The following is an 18,402-nucleotide window of genomic DNA, read 5'->3' as shown; positions in this document are numbered from 1 at the left end:
AGACATTTGTACATTGATGTCAGCCCGATTTTATTTACATACAATGAAAACGATTTATTTTCTTTTATGGGGAGGCAGAGGAGCGGACGAGGAGGAAGAAAGGAAGAGAAATGGTCTGTCAGGGCCGTTGAGAAAAGAAGTTTAAAATGCCTTGAACTATTCACCGCTGAGATGGCTAATCAGTATTGAGGCTCCGGGGCAATCGGGCAGCTTTTCAATGCGGTTCTCCTTTCATCTCAATCGGGATGGAGGCGCTCAATTAAAAGCCTATCAGTTTGTAAGTAAATCAACGCCTATCAAAGTTGTCACATCAAACAAAACGATTATTATTGCAACCCGCCTCTGCCATTAATCTCTTTCTGTGGTAATCTGCCTGACAGGTCAACTTGGAGAGCAAGAAAACCTGGAGTGGACAGTCAAGGGGCAAAATATGTTTTTATGGTTTAAAAAAAACAACCACTTATAGCCTACCTACAAATAAAATACACTATGTAGACATGTAATTTAAATTCATAATCTGACGCAAATGCAATTTACGATCAAGGATACAGTTAATAGCCTACAATAAAATAGAAATGGTCCACGTGTTAAAAAGTATTATACTTGTACAATTTAGAAAAACTACTTAACTGTGTATAAATAAAAACAAGCAGTAATGGCCTTCTATATGAATACATAAATCAACATTTTGAAATGTTGTGTAAAGTAAATAATCTGCAGCTCGAAAAACAGTACAAGAGTTCTTCTCAATTTCTAATGTCAGTTTGTGAGAAACAAAATGTCCAAATGAGTGCAGAGCTTATTCCTACAAATGTTTTCAGTGTTTTTGTCTGGCAGGAAAGAAGAGGGGGGGGGGGGCGGCTTCTCACAATATGCAAAGATGTGTGATTGATAACAGGCTTGCTGTTTTCTGCAAGGGCTGTCAGTCCGTGACACAATATGTGAGTTATTAGGGCAAAGAAGGGCAACCATAAATTTCCACTGTCAGGCGAAAACCCTCTTTATTGTCCGTATGACGAATGGGCTTCTGCACCAGACACCAAAATACTCGGCATTCCCCTTAAATGGGAAGACATTTTTTGTGACCATAATTCATGATATTTAAATAGAAAGTTTTAATGTCCCCATATATTACATTGCACCGACATGTTTATGAATCACTCCCAGAATGCAAATACAACTATTTACATCTCGTGAGGAAATGTGTTGGGACTTGCAGGATTATGTGGGAGCTATAGGCTGGGCCGACTTCTTGTGCTGTAGAGCGAGGAAGAACACATTTTAATCTTGATTTATATACACACACAAACACATGTAGGCCTAGGCCTACATACAGGCGCTCCTATGTGTAGCCACATAAAATGGATACATTAAACAACTTTTTTAACTGCAGACTTTCAAATCAAATTACTTACATTTGTAATTTAAAAAGTAGGCTACTTTATAGGCTCTGACTGTTTTGGGGCTCTTCACAAAATTTATAATTATAATAATTTTTTCTTATTCTGTTTTCGCTCAAAGGTTTAAAGCCTGCTTTAAGGAGATAGTCCAGCCATAGTCTGGAACCTGTTTGCTTTTCAATTTTAAAAGACGCATTCTATAACTCAGTCGCCTGACAGATAGAAAAGAGAATGCCGGCTGTAGGCTACAGGATAGCATTTTAAAACCCATTAAAAACGCATGCACGTAGTTGAAATATATTTTTTTTTCCGAGGAGGAAGTACAGGTTTACAGGAAAAGTCCATGACACGACATTACCTGGAATCATTGCCTAATAAGCTCCGGTGTAAAAACGTCAGAGATGAAATGATTAAAAAAGATATAACACTGTAACAACCTTAAGGCGCAGTCCTTCTGTCTAACGAAAACATTGTTGCGATACAGCAAACATTAGGCTACATTCTGTCAAACGTGAAGCACCGCAAGGAGACCGAAGCCATGCAGGCGCTCGCGCTCCCTCTCCCTTTCTCTCTCTCTCTGCGCGCGGGCAGAAAGAGAGAGCTCGAGCTTTTCCGCGTGTGGGAGGTCCTACGTGACGTCACATGACATACAGACAGGGCACAGGAACAGCACGGTATTTACCAAACTTTCAGATTCTCTCGACAAATAGTGCCACAGAAAGTCACCCCCTCCCAAAAAAATAAATAAAACAGCTTTGCCTCCCCATGCTTCATCAGAAGCACCACAGCAGATATTTTCACTCATTAGCACAGCTTTCAATTAGAGAGGGATATGGATAAGCATATCAGGGTGGTAAGCTGCTTTAGTGTTGGCTGCAAAGTCTGCACCTTTAACAATTATTTAATGAATTAATAACTATATGAACGATAGCTTGGTGACTAAAGATACATTTGTAGTTATTAAGAAAGCTATGCTGATATATTAGCTTTTTGTCAACATAGGCTGTAAGCATATAGATTGTTTTCAACAACATATACATCATCAATGGTTTTGTCACAAAAGACAGTCTTGACACATATGTAATTATAATAAGAAAGGTGAAATTAAAGTTCATTGACAAGTGTTTTAAAAGTTAGATGGTGTCAGTGTCACACAAAACACAATGTATCAGTTTATATCAGTTTCACAATATAAATATTGTGCAAATGCTTTCATTGTGTAGGTAGGTTACTTGTAGACAGTTCTGTCCACTTTTGATATTCTGTGGCATTGGAGACTATGTGTAGAACGATATGCGATAGTCACATAAATGTAATAAAATTTCAAGGACACTTCCCCACAAAAGCAGTGACCCAGTGCCATTACATCTTTATCCAGTTATCTCTAAAGAGATGCATAATCCATTTGGACTCTGGTCATAGGATCATATATTTTTACATTGGCTACAGATAAATATCATTATTAATAAAATTAAAATTCAGGAACTTACTGCAGCCTGTACTACCAATTACTATACATTTAATCACAGAGTCAAACACACAAGTTGGGGCAAGATAGCAGATATGGAAAATGTAAAAGTAAGTTTAATTGTTAAGTAGTTCCAGTGGAAACTGTTCGGTGGGGTGTAGACATACAGGGGTATCTTAAATCCTAAGCAAAAACAACCCAACACTAATCAAAACGTTATGGCTAGTTAGCTATACTAACTGTAAGTGATATTTATATTGTTTTGCAAGAAGCTTATTTACAAGCAACATGTTTTGGGTTTCTAAAACAATCTCCTTCAATAATGGGGATTCACATATAGTAGCCTATGTGATGTAAACTCCCAATAAACAGCAACACTGGACCAATGCTGAGTTAGCAGAATTCAAGTTATTTCAGCTGAACAAATAGCCTAGCCCCTTGAGTTTATGTAGGTCACTTTATGGTATCTTGTCTTATATTTAAGACAATGGGAAATGTGAGATATTTAGCGAAGGACTAGCCTAATCTATTACTCATTTGGCATAGGCCTATAGTCACTTACAACAGGTGTATTATTAGTGAAGCCTTTTTTAGTACCAAAGGTCATATGTGCCTGTCAACACCTTGGCTACCAAAATGAAATCCCTATAACAACTGTTTAAACATATTGTAAATATTTAATTATTAAGCTATATTAATCTATTATAAACTTTGTATTATTATTTTTAAAAACTTTTTATAAAACAAAGGTAGGCTATCAATTATTGAAAGAGTATTTATTCATTTCTTGTATTATTTTTTTAAAGATTTGTAAAGGGAAACTTGTCTTCCAGATTCCTGCTGCTGTCTCTCGATCTTGAAGCAGTGCTGAGAAACACTGGGACCGCGTGCTTCCGCACAACAGCAGGTCAGCTGATTGAAACGGCACGCGGAAACTGTAAAGTGAATTGGAAAGCGCCAGTACATATTGAAAGTAGCCGGGTTACATCCACAAACCTGGGAGTTTAATGTTGACAACGGCGGGTGTCTCACCTTAGCAGGAATTTGGATACAGTCACCGGGCTGTCAGCTGAAGTTATGGCACATAACGAGTCGTTGGTCGCTTTGAATGGGACACACGTAAGTTTGTTTTGGAAAGTGTTTGAACTGTCAAACTTCGCCCCCTCCAGCTATATTATCCATTATCTTATCAGTAACCGTTTTAAAAGTGGAAGTTAAGTGGCAGCAAATAGTTGTCTTATTAATTTTTCATGTGACACACTGTGACTAACATTATGGTCGTGACTTTCAGCTACGCAGACTCTTCCTCCAGCAGAGAGAATAACGACTCCAAGTTGTATCAATATCGTGTCATGAAGTGAACTTAGTGCAAGCTAGTATATTTAAACTTTTGTATTAAGCTGTCAAGTTTTCAATTCCAAACTTTCACTCATGTGGGTGCTAAGAGTGCATCGTCCATCACTGAAGTGTTAACTGTTGCATTACTCAGCATCCTGTATGTTATTTCATATGGTGGTCCAAAATCATAATTCATTTCTTAAAGGTGGGGTATCCTGACAACATTGTTTTGCTGTGCTCATATGACGGATGCTATTGTATTATTGCTATTTGTCTCACAGTTATCTTTAAAAAATATATATCTTTTAGATTTCCTACATCGGACATGACTCTAAGGACATTCCAGCCTTCCTTGGAGACACATATGGCCAGTTTGCAAGAAGGCTTGATCTGAGCTTCAATCAGCTAAGGTACATGACACATTGCACAGGTGACTAACATGTTATCACCTGGCTCTATTTTCCCCCCTCCCTCCTTCTCTCTCTCTCTCCATCCATCCCTCTCACTCAGTAACATGGAGACATGAATCTTTACATCAAGTGCTTTAGAATGCACGCCCCCATTCTATAGGTGGTCAGTGTGTGTCAGCAGACCATCAAAGAGCTGAATGAGCGTTGGAGCACGGGCTGGTGCCACGCTGGGGCAAGATGAAAGGTGTGGTCGATAAATGTGACATGCTAATTCTGGGGGGGCAAATAGAAGAAAGGATTCCTCTGGACATGAAGGGGTTTGCAATTTCAACAGCAGAGGTAGCATAGTCCATCTGGCAAGTAAAAGAAAGGAGGTGAGCATTACAAGGTGCCTTTTCGTGAATTCGAATTAAATGCACTATGACTTACTCACTTAATATTAACTGTATTCATGTGTGTATATACACAGTTTTGCTCGGTATGGTGCTCAACTTTACATCATTTACTGTCCCAATCGTAAATGTGCTACAATGGGTGATTACTCAGACTATTTCAAGAACTGTTGAGTTTGAGGGCTGCACTTGATACACGGTTGAGTCAACTTGCAGGCATAGATGTGTAGGCATAGATACAGTACATAGATACAGTACATTAAGAAAGGAGTTGAACAAGTGAGATGGACAATTGCTTAGGATTTTAAAATACTATTTTTGATTTTATGTGGTTGAGATGATTAAATAGGACGTGTTGCTAAGGTTCCATTGCTCCTTATACATGTTGATGCAGTGTCACCTGTATCACTAACAAATGTCATATTTTTATTAAATTGATTTAAAATGTTATGATTGAAGAATTATTTTGATAAAAGTTAAACTTGTTCAGCACACTGCCTCAGTTACTGCTTGTATATATTATTTTTTAATCATTTACAAGGTTTTGGACTTCAGATGTCAGATGTATGGGACCAGAAAATGTGGTCATCTGATTGGATAATTTACCCAGCATATAAGTATACGTAAGGAATTGTTGTCATCCTTGTGGCTTTTCCATGACTGTTATTATCAGACAGCAAACAGTAAAGCGAGAAGTTAATGACATTGTTAACTTGCAACACTTGGACGGTTGAATTGCAGATGTCCTGCCGTAACCTCAGGAAGTGGAGAGTCTCGCAAACAAGCTTCATGAAATCTGACTGAAACAAGCCTTGTGTGTGTGTTGTTTTTTTAGGGAGATCAAGGCTTACATTATGTTTCTCACCCTTCAACCTGCCACAATAAGAACTTGATGTTTAGAATCAAATATTTATGAATTGACTTGATGATATTACTAATTTATTATTAATTTTTTGTTTGGCTAATCTCAGATGTCGGATATCATTACCAAACTTCAAAGGCTGGTATGGGCAGAGAAGCTGTGCAGATGTAATAAAGTGTTGCTAGAAACCATTTAGGGGTTCATATCGTTTGACTGCTGGTTTTGCTTGTGGGCAAAGTTAACTGTGTAACATGGTGCTTCAACTCTTTCTAAGGTCGGCGTGTTGAAATGGCTCACATTGAAACCTGTATGGTGAACTTACATAACACATGTCTAGACGCAGAGTTTTACTTTTTGTTCTTGTAAATGTTTTATACATACATCACCTGCTAAAATGTGTTAAATGGGATTTCACACAAGTGAGTCTTATTGCTAATGTTAACTCCCACCGTAGGCTGTCTGAACCCTGTACCTCTATATCCATAGCTATAAAGTATATATAAGTGACCTAATAGTTTGGTTAGGCAGACCTTTTAACCATACACACACTCACACTCCTGACTTATAATATATCCACTAGTCTCTCTTAAACCTGTTCTCTCTTGCGATTGGTGTCTTTGTGCGCTCCCATGACAACATGGGGAGGTCATGGCTGGGTGGAGCTGTGACATTCAATAAGCAGCTCAACATGTGATAACGTTATATGCTAACTAAGGCATAGCAAGCCCCTCAGTAGGGTTTTATCCCTGTAAGAATGTACCTAAGAGGCCCCCTGATTCACAGCTTAATGGTGGAAAAACCTTTCCTGTAAAAAGAAAAAAAATATATGACATGCTGGCCCCTGAACTTTTAGTGCTGCCGTATGTGTGCATAGCTCTTTGATCAGAGTTCGGTGGTAAGGACAAATCATACGATAAAAAAATCTTGCTAGCAGATTCAGTTTAAAAAAAAACACTGCTTCACAAGCACCTGTCTTGAGATAATACTAAACACTACACAGTCTCCAAGTGTCTGTGATCGCTCAAGTAAATCTGCATACATGTGCAAAGCTTCAAACCATTTAACATTGATTTGGTATAACATTTTCAAACATACTTTTTCTTGGCTTGTTGTTCCATCTTGTGGGATGCAAGATCATATTTTCTTTTCTTAGGGAAACAGAAAGCTAGATGTGAGCTAAAACCATTGACAATAGTTTTTTGAATGTCACGTTTAAACATGCGTTGCATATTATGGCTTAAATGCATACATGTACAGGCTTCCACCTGTAGTAAAGAAATAAACTGTCCATGTGTCAAATATGTGAATAGTCAATGGTATGACTTGACACTGACAGTAAATTAGATTTTCATCTGATGCTGTGTTTTTAAGCAAATATTGCCATATTGCTACATTGAAGTGTCTTACATAACAGATATCAGGACTCGACCATCTGATGTTACATGTCAGGTAGCGGAGAGACATCAGTGTATTGACACCGTGACCTCATTTTGATTTCAGCTCTAGCCCACCAGGTGTAAAAAGATGCTCATGTTGGTGTAACCCAGTGGACATGCCTTCACCGTCATGCACCTCTTTGGGGCTGCTTGACTCAAATCGAGAGCGAGACATTGCCAGAGTTCGTTGTGGCTAATATGCTTATTTCTGTCAGCTCAATTGACAACACTCATCCAGCATGCCTGACAAAGAGTCACAATGAGAAGCAGTGCACTGACGCCGCCTTTAACCAAGGTTGTCTGTGTGTTTTGATGCATTTTCACACACGCAGTCTGTGCCAGTGTGTATGCGGCTCGTGCACGCGTTTGCTATGCGTGCGATGTTTGTGCATCTGTCTCTGGGAGCATAACTGTGAGTGGCTGGGCAGGTAATGGCAGGATGAAATTATGGTAGCGGGCTGTCACACCCACACCTCTCCCTCTGTGTGCCGCCGTGTCAGCCTGTCTCATCAATGTGTGAGAAGTGTGGCTCACGGTGAGATTTCTGTCGCGGGACGGGCTTTGGGATAGTGTTGTGTCGTCCACTTTGTTCCAGGTCAGGTGTGTACACAATGCAGTGAGTGGGCATGTGCTGTCATGACACCATTCCGCTCTGTGACTAGGGGTGGCTCTTTGGGTGCCTGCATCTGTTACATGCAGTGTTAGCTCCCAGGACACATGAGGGTTCGAGGAGGACACATGCCCGTGAGTCACAGGAAGGAAGAATACTAACATTGTTAGAACAGGGATACAGCCAGTGATATGTGTGAGTGTTTTTGATGAGCAAAGCATAGTGTGTGCTCTGACAGCTTTGTGAAAACCTTAAACCTAAAAGTTAAGCCTCTATTTTTACTTGGCTAGTTAGATCTACACATCGCTTGACGTCTCAACACACATTTAAGGTAAAAATACATGTAGAATATGTCCAAACAAATGTCAAATTTATTCTATAGTTGATACGATTTTTTGCAGACCACCTTTTCTGTTGAATACATGCTAGCTAAAGTGGAACTCTATTAAACTATGGCCCTAAATGTACACCAAAATAGGCCATGCAATAATTCCTATCTTTAGCATAGACGTTTTTGTTTCAATTGTGTCAGAAAGGTGTTTATTCAACTTGATGATGATTTTTTGGCCGGTAGTCTGTGATGGTTTTGTGTTGGAATATGTTATTGTAGTACTATTTCTAATATTCTTTTGCAAAATATTGTAGATAAGTGTAAGACGTTTTGCGAGTCCAAATGGACCTTTTGTAAATGGGTTGAGAAAAGTTGATCAGGCTATGTCATTTGTACAAGACAGGTGGTTGTACTACCTGTACAGTATACTACTCACTCACTCCCATCCACATCTGGAATAGTTATTTGATGATAAATCGATTCCTGACTCCATATATATTTTGCAGATAAACTTTTTATATTAGACTTTGAAGGTAAGATTCAGTCTGCTATTAAGCTAAAAATGTCCGTATTGGACTTTTGCATTGCAGATGAGATGAACCCCAGCTATCTGGGTATATGTGTGTGTATGTATGTACAGTATGTGTGTCTCTCTGTGTGTCAGAGGGGGGTATGTGCTCACCCGGGCTATGTTGGTGATGGCAGGCGTTTTGCATTTTAATGACAAATCAAGTATGCTAACTCGCGTTTTAAAACGAAAGTGCTCTAAATGTCGCCCGGCTGTCAAAATGAGATGTAAGCGGCCTGATGAAAAGAGAACAAAGAAGACAAAGTAGGGAGGCCTGGTACACTGAGGAATGAAATAAAACCTTGTATGGCCTGTCAGCTGTGTCGTTTTATATTCATATCTAAAGAACATTATAGTATTACTCCATCGCTCAGGCCTCACTCATCTGTCTCCTTTAATCCGTCACAGGCACCGACCTGTCTTTCAAGTCGCTGTATGTCAACACGGGAAGGGGCCTGCTAATTGACAAATGGGTGTCACAGACATCAAGTGCTCTTTTCTCTATCCAAGCTAGGTAGACTCTGGTTGTTTGATGGTGGGTTGGGGGAGTAGCGGAGGGGGGCTAGGTTATTGGCAGAAGCCCAGTAAGAGGCTTTAGACTGGTCCTAGAATGAGAAGTGACAACGGCAAGAGAGCCTGTCATTGTCTTGCCTAAGTGTTCAATCTTGAGAGATGCCGGTATGCAGATAAAGTGTCAGTTAGGGGGAGAGGGTATGAAACATTGGCAGTATGAAGTCCTCAAATCACTTAACCGGGAGCGTAGAGAGTGTGCGTGTGTGTGTGTGTGTGTGTGTGTCTGTCTGGTAAATAGTGGCGGCATACTCTGTTCTGCTGAGGAAATATATTCCATATCCGATCTATCAGGCCTGCTTAGGCCGATATAGTAGGATAACCTGATCTGTGTCTCATAAATTAGGGAGAATGCAGAGCTCTCCCAGCCCCTAAGAGATTTAAACCAGACACATGAGTGGGGACACGGCCTGGCAGGAAATAACTTATTCATATCAAGGACATTGATATTTTGTATCATCCAATGGTTAAGAAGGAAAAAAAAACGGTTTAATTTTCACTGGAAGGGTTTTCTTTTCAATTAGGTACTACTTCTGGGAAAGTGATGGGGTGACATAGAGCTAAGGATGTTATGCTTAATGGATGACTTGTCTTGCGCTTCCATCTCTCCAATTTGAGGTTGTATCAGGATTTTCCTTGGTGTGATTGCTGCAAACTCTTTCCTCGCTGTTGAGGACAGTTGAAACGGCACCAGCACAGAGCCTTCATCAGAATCCTATGTGATATTTGAACTTTTAAATGAGGTAACATTTTGGACCGTTTGGACTGTTTCATTCTAGGCATCTGACACAAAACCTTTTGCTGCATTAAATCATTAAGACAGCGTTCTTCCAATGTAACTAAAAGCAGGCTTAAATATGTTTATTTTTCATTTTTGGTAAAAAAATTGGCAACTTGTATATGATTGACATACATTTGCGAACAAAACGGGAATGATGTCGCCTTCATCATGATTTGTTTTTGTGTTGTCCGGCAATGCATTTTCACTTAGGCTAAATCTGCTTTAGTATACATTTGCCTGAAGGGCAGATGCTGTTTTCAGATGTTTTATCCTCTCCAATGGATCTCATTAAATGTGGTACATATGCTCTAAGGCTGTCTACTGTTAGTGTTTCTTCATGTAGGCTATAGTCTGGATTTTAACTCTACTATGCATTTGATCTTTGAGTAACATTATATAGTAAAGTGGATGCATAAACATGATGGACTGAACAATATCAGTTGGGAAAGCCATGTTTTTCTTCCCGATTGGAAAGCCAAGTATTTAAGCAGGGAAACCCCACTCAAAATAGAGTTTACAAATGCTATGTTATATTGTGATCCACAGCCCTACATTCTTATCAAACTCATTTGATGTAATACTCTCAAAAAACAACCCATGACTCCAGAGATTGAGTTGCTGATTAGTACTGGTCTTGATGGTCTGATGTCCAGCTGTATGTTTGATCACTCATAGCACCACTCAGTGCATAACACCACACAGCAGCATTACATACCTCATGGAAAGAACAAAGACAGCTAAGTGAACAGGCTGAGCGAAGCAAGTACATAATCCTTCCGCTGATCAAGTTGCTGTTTGACTCATGGATAAGTCAAGTAAATGGAAATATGTTCTTACATCTTCTGCCAGTGCTGTTAAAGGAAGGGGCAAGTATTACCATGGCAACAAACTATCCTCACACAGTCAGTGAAACTGCGCAAGAGTCCTTGATGTCACCCAAAGTCTTGCAGAAGTTTCGATGCATGTATGCAACAGACAGTTATGTTTCAAGTATTTCAAGAGACTGTTAAAGAGTTGTCAAGTGACCAAGAATAAAAACCAACTTCACTGGAATGATGTGATGTCAAATCAGAATTGGTTTGATAGGGCTGGCTTTATTTTATATTCCCCTTAATTATCACCAAATTTGATAAAAGACCAAACCAACAACAATCCTTTAGAGCATTTCCCAATACTTACTGACTTCCCTACCCCGCATGTGGCAACAGCAAGCCAATTCCTTCCTACTGAACATGTGAATCTTTAAGGCAAGACACTTTTTTTTTTTTTAGATTTTTGGCTGTTCTGTTTACATAACATGTCTTCCATACTATTATAAATAAGATAATAATGTAGTAGTTTATTCAACTATACCTTGTCGGTTTGCTTCTGTTTTATTTCTTTATTTCTCCTATAAAACCCTATGTAACGGCCATTATCTCAACATTAGTTTTTTAATGCACTCACATCAACTCAACTTAAGCACTATTCTGAAGGTTTTTCAGAAGAATTTGTTCATATGTTGGTCATTGTTCATTCAGAAAATTCAAGTATGTTTTTAATTCATAAAATGAACAAAAAAGGCTGAATCCAATATCAGTTCTTTAAACACTTTGAACACATTACGTTTGTGTCTTTTAAAAGAGGTGCAAATGTGCGCATAATTATTTGGATCTTGCCAAATTGACATATTTATTCAAACATTTCTGAAAAAATTGTAATACAGAATTTAAAAAAAAATGATCTAAGTAAGCATCTTACAAAGTCATGATGTCTATAAGTTAAAAACCTTTACCCTATTCCCCTGCAGTGTCTCACCTCAAAAACAGGTCACTAACGTAATGTTTCAGTTTTAAAAAGGCAAACATCACTTAACCCATAAAGCTATATGTTCGGAACTATTTTCAGCGGCGGATTAATACACACAGTTGATTCCCTGGGGGTTTACGGCAGTAGGACAGTTTAAGTGGGACTGATCTAAAATGTACTGCAGTGCCCATGTTCATGATAATGAAGGAACACGTCAACCAGTAAAGCGCTGTGGCTCACTGATGTGTCTTTAATGGTTTTTGTAAGACAATGGGGGCACAGAGGAGTAAGCTATTGGCTACACATGCAGTACATTTAGTGGGATTAAGTCATTGTTGGTCGTTTGGTCTTGTAATGACGTTCGACAATGAAAATGTAGAATATTGTCCCTTATCCTTTAAGCCAACTGAACAGCAAGACTATCGGTTTCCAGCTGCACAGTTCCTTTAGCGTCAGTATAACGGATATCATGGTATAAATCTTTATCTGTCTGTTGAAACACAACAAAAGCCCAACTGATGGCAGGCGAAACCATCTGTTAATCACTGTCAGGAGCTGCCGTCAGCCTTTCTAGAGCATTCCACAAGCTCCTCTCTCCTTCAATCTAAGGCCATTCTGTGGTTTTGGATTGTGAATGGAATGGAACATCTTTATGTTCCTTTTGTTCACATTATATATACTGGGCAGTGATGCCATTCCTTTTATGACTGCGTCACATTTTTTATTGTATATCCCAAGACGGATGGCGTGCCACTGACACAGAGATTTACAGGCCTTCAGCTTGCAGTGGCAGAGCTTTAGAAGGGTCTGCTGACATCTAGCCAACACTTTGGAGGAGGAGAATAAAAGCTGACATTTTATTGGCTCTAAGAGAGAGAAAGAAGAGTTGGGGGGGGGGGCATAGAGGAGAGGACACAGGAAAGAAGGGGGGGAAAAGATTCTGTTTCTCTACTTTATATTTTTCGGCACCGCCAGCTGTCATGGCGACTTTACTAAAAAGAGTAGATTTATTAGGTATTATTTAGAAACTTGTCAGCGGTAATGACTACAGCTATGATTTCAATTATCACCCACTAAATATAGCTTAATTCACTGCCTTGCTGGCCCATAATGAGCCCTGACATCAGTTTTTAAAAACTCGATACCATGCTATTTTAATATTTTATGTTGACCACCGATTTCATTTTCCTCCCTGGTGCTTGGCATGTGGCAAGGTCCCACTCCCTCATGTGCAGTTGGATAGGCAGAGCTATTGAGTTCAAAGCTGTCCCAGGGATATATTTTTTCCATTGACAGAAATCCAATTAGTTTTAGTACACAGTCTGGCTGAATAAAAGGGGTCTTAAAATCTACAATATGTTTCCTTGGCGTTTTAGCAGAGTGCAAAGCCAGTGATGGATCTTTATGATTTGACCTGATGGGGCCCAAGTGGACATACTCCCTTTCCTACTTTGGCAAGTGAAAAACAAACCATCCATATGTCTTACTCATTTTGATAGACATAGCAGAGCCTTTTTGATATTGCGTAAACATCCACTGTACAGTGCACGGACTGGCTAAGATCTTGACTCTCGTACATATTTAAACACTTATTAAATACTTTACAACTATACTGCACACATTCTGCCCAAACACCCATGTAAAGATGAGATAGGGGGGAGTCAGATCTATAATTCATTAGTGACATGTTTAGTAAGTAGACGATTTGGGGAACGCTAATGTACACCCAGGTTTTGACACGAGGGTGTGCATTTTTAATCGCAAATTAAAAGGGAGATGATTAGGACTGGCACTCGGCTGTCAATAACAAGCGTGATGCTGCTTGAAGTTGATGATGTGGGTGAATTGCAATACTGTAAAGCGCTGTGGCACTGGTTATAAAGTACGTAACACATGCAAAGTCGTTTGGGATGCCCGCCAGCGATTAGGACCTCTCTGTGTGAGCGTTTTTCTCATAAAAAGGAGAGAGAAGAGGGCGCCAAGTTATGCTTGAGACACAACCTGTGTCTCTTTCAGCCCATAACTCAAGCACTGTTTATGTTCACCCCATCACACTTAGCCATCTCCCAGATTGATGATGTAAGCAACTGGAAGGCATGGAACATATTAGAACAGAGCATGGAGACGGGGCAGCCATACTTCTACTTCCCTCGGCTGGCTCCCAAATGGAAAAAAAAGGGGAGGAAAGAAAAAAGAGGTTTGGAGCCTGTTTTGGAAGAGGAACAAAGGAGCTTCCTTTGGTATGGTCTAGGCAGTTTTGGGTCGCTTCGTGGCTTTCAATCTCCCACAGTCTTTCCTAAAGGGCCCAGGGGTGAAAAGTGAAGACAGATACATGGGTGATTCATGCCAAGATTTTAGAGGATGATTGCAGTTTTTGCCATGTTTTGAATTTTAGGGGATGATATTTTAAGAGGGCTGCACGATAAATGTTGTCAGTGGATGAATAAATCCTCCGACCATAAAAATGCAGTTGGAAGCTGTTATTAGGGATAGCAGCTCTTGAAGGCCTTCACGATTACGAAAAAAAAAAATTTGCTGGTACATCTCGGTGAAGACAAGGGACTAATATAATAATCCTTTAACCTCTGCGATTTGAGTTAGGTTTAATTATGCTTTGCCACTCTTGAGGTGATAAACTACAGTACAGGCATGCTGCAATTTTGGGCCCCTGACGGCCTTCGTGGGTGAGTCCACGTTTTTTTTCTTTTCCTTTTTTATGCACTCCCGTAGAATGCTTTAACCATCCCTGGCCCTGGACAGCTGTGCCACATTCTCAACACAGCTGTAACTCATTTCCTGTTTCCATTTCAGATAAACGTGCTCACATCTTTCACAGCTTTCACTTATAAAAAAAAAAATCCCGACTGTCCTTCCAAGCCGCCATCCCAAGAACTCGATATTGGTCAGACTGCGAAGATTTGCGGGAGATAACTGATCCCTGTGCTCTCGCCCGGCCGCACTCTTGTTCTACCCCCTTTCCTCTTATTATTTTAACTTGTTTATAGTCCACATTGGCTTGTTCCATTTGCAAAGCGGCAAGTATAAGAGTTTAAGAAAAACTGCAGTTGGGAATGAGCTCAAGAAATCAAGGGCAAGCTCTGTGTTTTTTTTTTTTTTTTAGGTTACATCTGACATCCATCAGCATGGAAATATGTTTTAATGGTCAGGCAGGCTGCAAGACATCAGTAAGCTGTTGCCTCACTTTTCCACCCTGGGACATATTGAGATAAGAAACAGTGACGGCATGTTTCATGTCCGTGCTGCTGACACGTCTGAGCTGGAAAACTACAAGGAACAACCCTGCCATTTTTTTGGGGGCCAGCAGCCTGTATAGTACAATATTCTTATTCTCAGTTTTCTCTCATATAAAAAGGACTATCTCTCCATTAGGATAAATGCACTGACTCCCGTTGTAGCGGTTTCACAGTTAAGCTGCTGAGTGCACCATTAGCCGACACTACGATTATGTGAACAACAAAACCAAACAACCTTCTGATCTTCTGTTGTCTGGTCCAGACGTTTGGTGATGTTTAAGAGTTTCTCCCCAGTGGTAAAATGGTGAGATAGCTTTTGCACCGTGGGCACTGTAGAGTTTCTTCTTCTTGCTTTTTTTTCCCCCCTTCTTTTCTCTCTCCCTCTGTCTGGATCCCCAGGCCCTTGGGTCCTCCAAAGCTCAGAACATGTCTGTACTCAGATGTTTTCAAAACACCAAACAGCAGAGGAAGAGGAGTAGAGGAAGGGAGGGATAAAGGAAAGACGAAGGGGAAATGGGAGGAGGGTGAGAAGGAATCCTCATAGGGGCCGAAGTGTACATGTACAAGCGGACCAGGCAAAGAGAGGCCCAACAGTGTCTGTAGACTTGTGATCTGAGGGGCCGTTTGTGTGTCAGTCAGATCAAAGTCTTCTGAAGAGAAGGAGAAATCCCTTTCCCGTCCTGCGACTATGGCAACCCTTCCCTTACTGGGCAGCTAAGGTAACAGGAGGGGGAAGAGATAACAGAGAGGCTATACGGGGCAATGCCTCAGCCCGCGATGGTTTCCATTGTGTTTGTTTTACTTCGAGTTAAAAGACACATCCGACCTTAGACGTTTTTATTCACACAGGCCTCAGGCTCGTTGATTGGGATAGACTTCAACACATAAATACAGGGCTTTTTTAATGTGTAAAGCGTTTGTATACATACATATACTGACTGTAAACAAACAAGACCAATGCCATGGAGTCCACCATGCTGCATTGCACACAGAACTGCTGCCGTTGCTATACGCCATAAAGGAATATTGCTTTAATTTATAGGAAGAATAAACAAACAAGACAGCTGCTGTTCTTCCAGAGCGCCCAGAGCTTTGGCTGATTGTAAATCATTCCTTTTTGTTAAAGGAAATATAGGTGAACGAACAGATTTCACAATTTACACTTTAGGATATGTCAGTTATTCGAATGAGAGACAGAGATTAAGGGATTGGTTAATAGTTTGATAAACCATATCTTAATCAATGGTCTGAGGTATAGAAATAGTTGTCAAACATTTCTATTTTCTACATTGTTATTTGAGTGGTGATGGGACTGTTGTGAACAGTATCTACACAAATGATATCTTACAGCCTATACATTTGGCCTTTTTCCTATTCAGCACTTCCTCTATTTGAGTGTAACTACATGAACACTTTTTTCCTCTCGGCATATTGTGACTTCATGTTACTCTACTACAGTATATTGTATAGAAAAGTCAATTAATTAGTAGTAGACAGAGTTGCAGAATCATCTTACAGTCAGGGATTTCTTTAATAGCCTAGAGACAACTGCTGGCTTTGTTTGCAATTACATTATCCATTCTGTAGCAGCCTGGCCACGAAACAGCACGGTCGCCGTCTTTTCGCAGACATTTTATGGCTATTATTGAGTACAAACTTTATCTTTATGGCCTCTTTGTTGTAGTTTCACAACGGGGTGAGTGTCGGAGGATGTGTTCTTGTCAGCTTGCGCTTATCAGCTAAACAGGTCCCTGTCAATCTTAATTGGCTTCTGATGACTTTATACAACAGTTTGAGTCATTAAACCAAGCCACACACTTCTGATTAACACTGCATGCTAATCTGTTGCTCAAAGTTTGTGTAGTCATGGCAACTACAAGGTAAACATAGGAACCAAGTTGAACATACAGTAAGCTTATGTATAACTACATGTGTATATATATATATATATATATATATATACTATCCCACCTACAACCACACACACACACACACACACAGACACCACACACACTCACACACACACACACACACACACACACACACACACACACACACACACACACACACACACACACACACACACACACACACACACACAGCTGCTCCTTTTAACAGGGTGCCAGACAGTCCGTCACTCATACCTACCTGCTCATGCTGGGAACATGCAGTCGGTGTATCCTTCCATGGGCCTGGCTGTTTAAATTAATTATTAGTTTTATAGTGAACCCTGAGGCCTTGCACAGGCAGCTAATCCCTGTAGAGGGCTAATCCGACCCCGCGTTACAGAAAATCAATGCCGGTCTTTGGTGTTGGCATGCCATCAGGGCACAGGGACACATGTCAGACAGGCCTCCTGATTTTTTTATGAGGTGTGTTTTTTGAAGTGGTAGATCCAGCGGAGGATGCTCGAGGTACCGACAATTGAAAAGAATATCCGGAAGCGAGGAGAGCAGAGCCTTGTATGACCAAATTTCTCATGGGGGGTGTCATGATGCAAGTGTGTGTGGTTTTTCTTTTCATGCATTATTTTTGACTGAAAATGATGAGATCTGCGCCGCTAGGGGTGGGCAATATGGCAAAAATATAATATCACAATTTCTTTTTTGGCAGCAGGATCACAACCTCGATTTTATCCAGATTATTTTGGTTTTTATATTGGTTAAGACTATTTTACAAGTTTTTAAAAGACAAACTTTTGGTAGGCTTATGTTTCTTTTCAGGTTCCTCAACATTATTCTGTTTTGATTTATGAATTATATGAATAATATAGTAAGCTAAAAGTGTGTATTTACACTGCATGCTCTACAAAATAACTAAATCCCCCCCCTTTGCTAAAAACTGCATAGTGTACCTCAAAAACATAGCAAGTAAGGTTAGAATTGTAGTATTTGTCATTCAAACATTTAATAATAATAGACCCTCATAAAAGCCACTCTATACTGTATTATCCGGGGGATATCATGTCTGTTAATAATCATCTTCTGGACGTGGGATAGTCTGTCATGTGAGAACCATGGGTGACCTTCTAGCAACCTCTGTGGTGATGGATGTGCGTGGTAGATGAGTGTCCTGCAGTCATCAAGGATTTGGAGAGAATTTTGTTTGCAGTGACTGACTGCAGATCAAGTAGTCTGGGCTACGTCATGCTTGCTATTTTGCTCCGGTTTGCTGGCTTGGAGGGTCGGTGCCAG

At 40.1% G+C, this 18,402-nt stretch overlaps 1 protein-coding gene across 1 annotated transcript in view; it reads left to right on the top strand.

The window, feature by feature from the left end:
- The first annotated feature begins 3,840 nt into the window (after positions 1 to 3,840).
- lrmda (leucine rich melanocyte differentiation associated) overlaps positions 3,841 to 18,402 on the top strand; it is a 208,152-nt gene continuing 193,590 nt past the window's right edge. The window contains exons 1-2 of the mRNA XM_080037431.1: positions 3,841 to 3,987; positions 4,516 to 4,616. Of these exons, the coding sequence (XP_079893557.1) occupies positions 3,946 to 3,987; positions 4,516 to 4,616 (143 nt within the window). The 5' untranslated portion in view covers positions 3,841 to 3,945. The remainder of the gene's footprint in view (positions 3,988 to 4,515; positions 4,617 to 18,402) is intronic.

This window comes from Ammodytes marinus (genome assembly GCF_949987685.1).
Source record: "Ammodytes marinus genome assembly, chromosome: 11".
NCBI classification, from domain to species: Eukaryota; Metazoa; Chordata; class Actinopteri; order Uranoscopiformes; family Ammodytidae; genus Ammodytes; species Ammodytes marinus.
The sequence above is the reverse complement of the archived record's forward strand: the minus strand, read 5'-3'. Positions and strand labels throughout refer to the sequence as shown.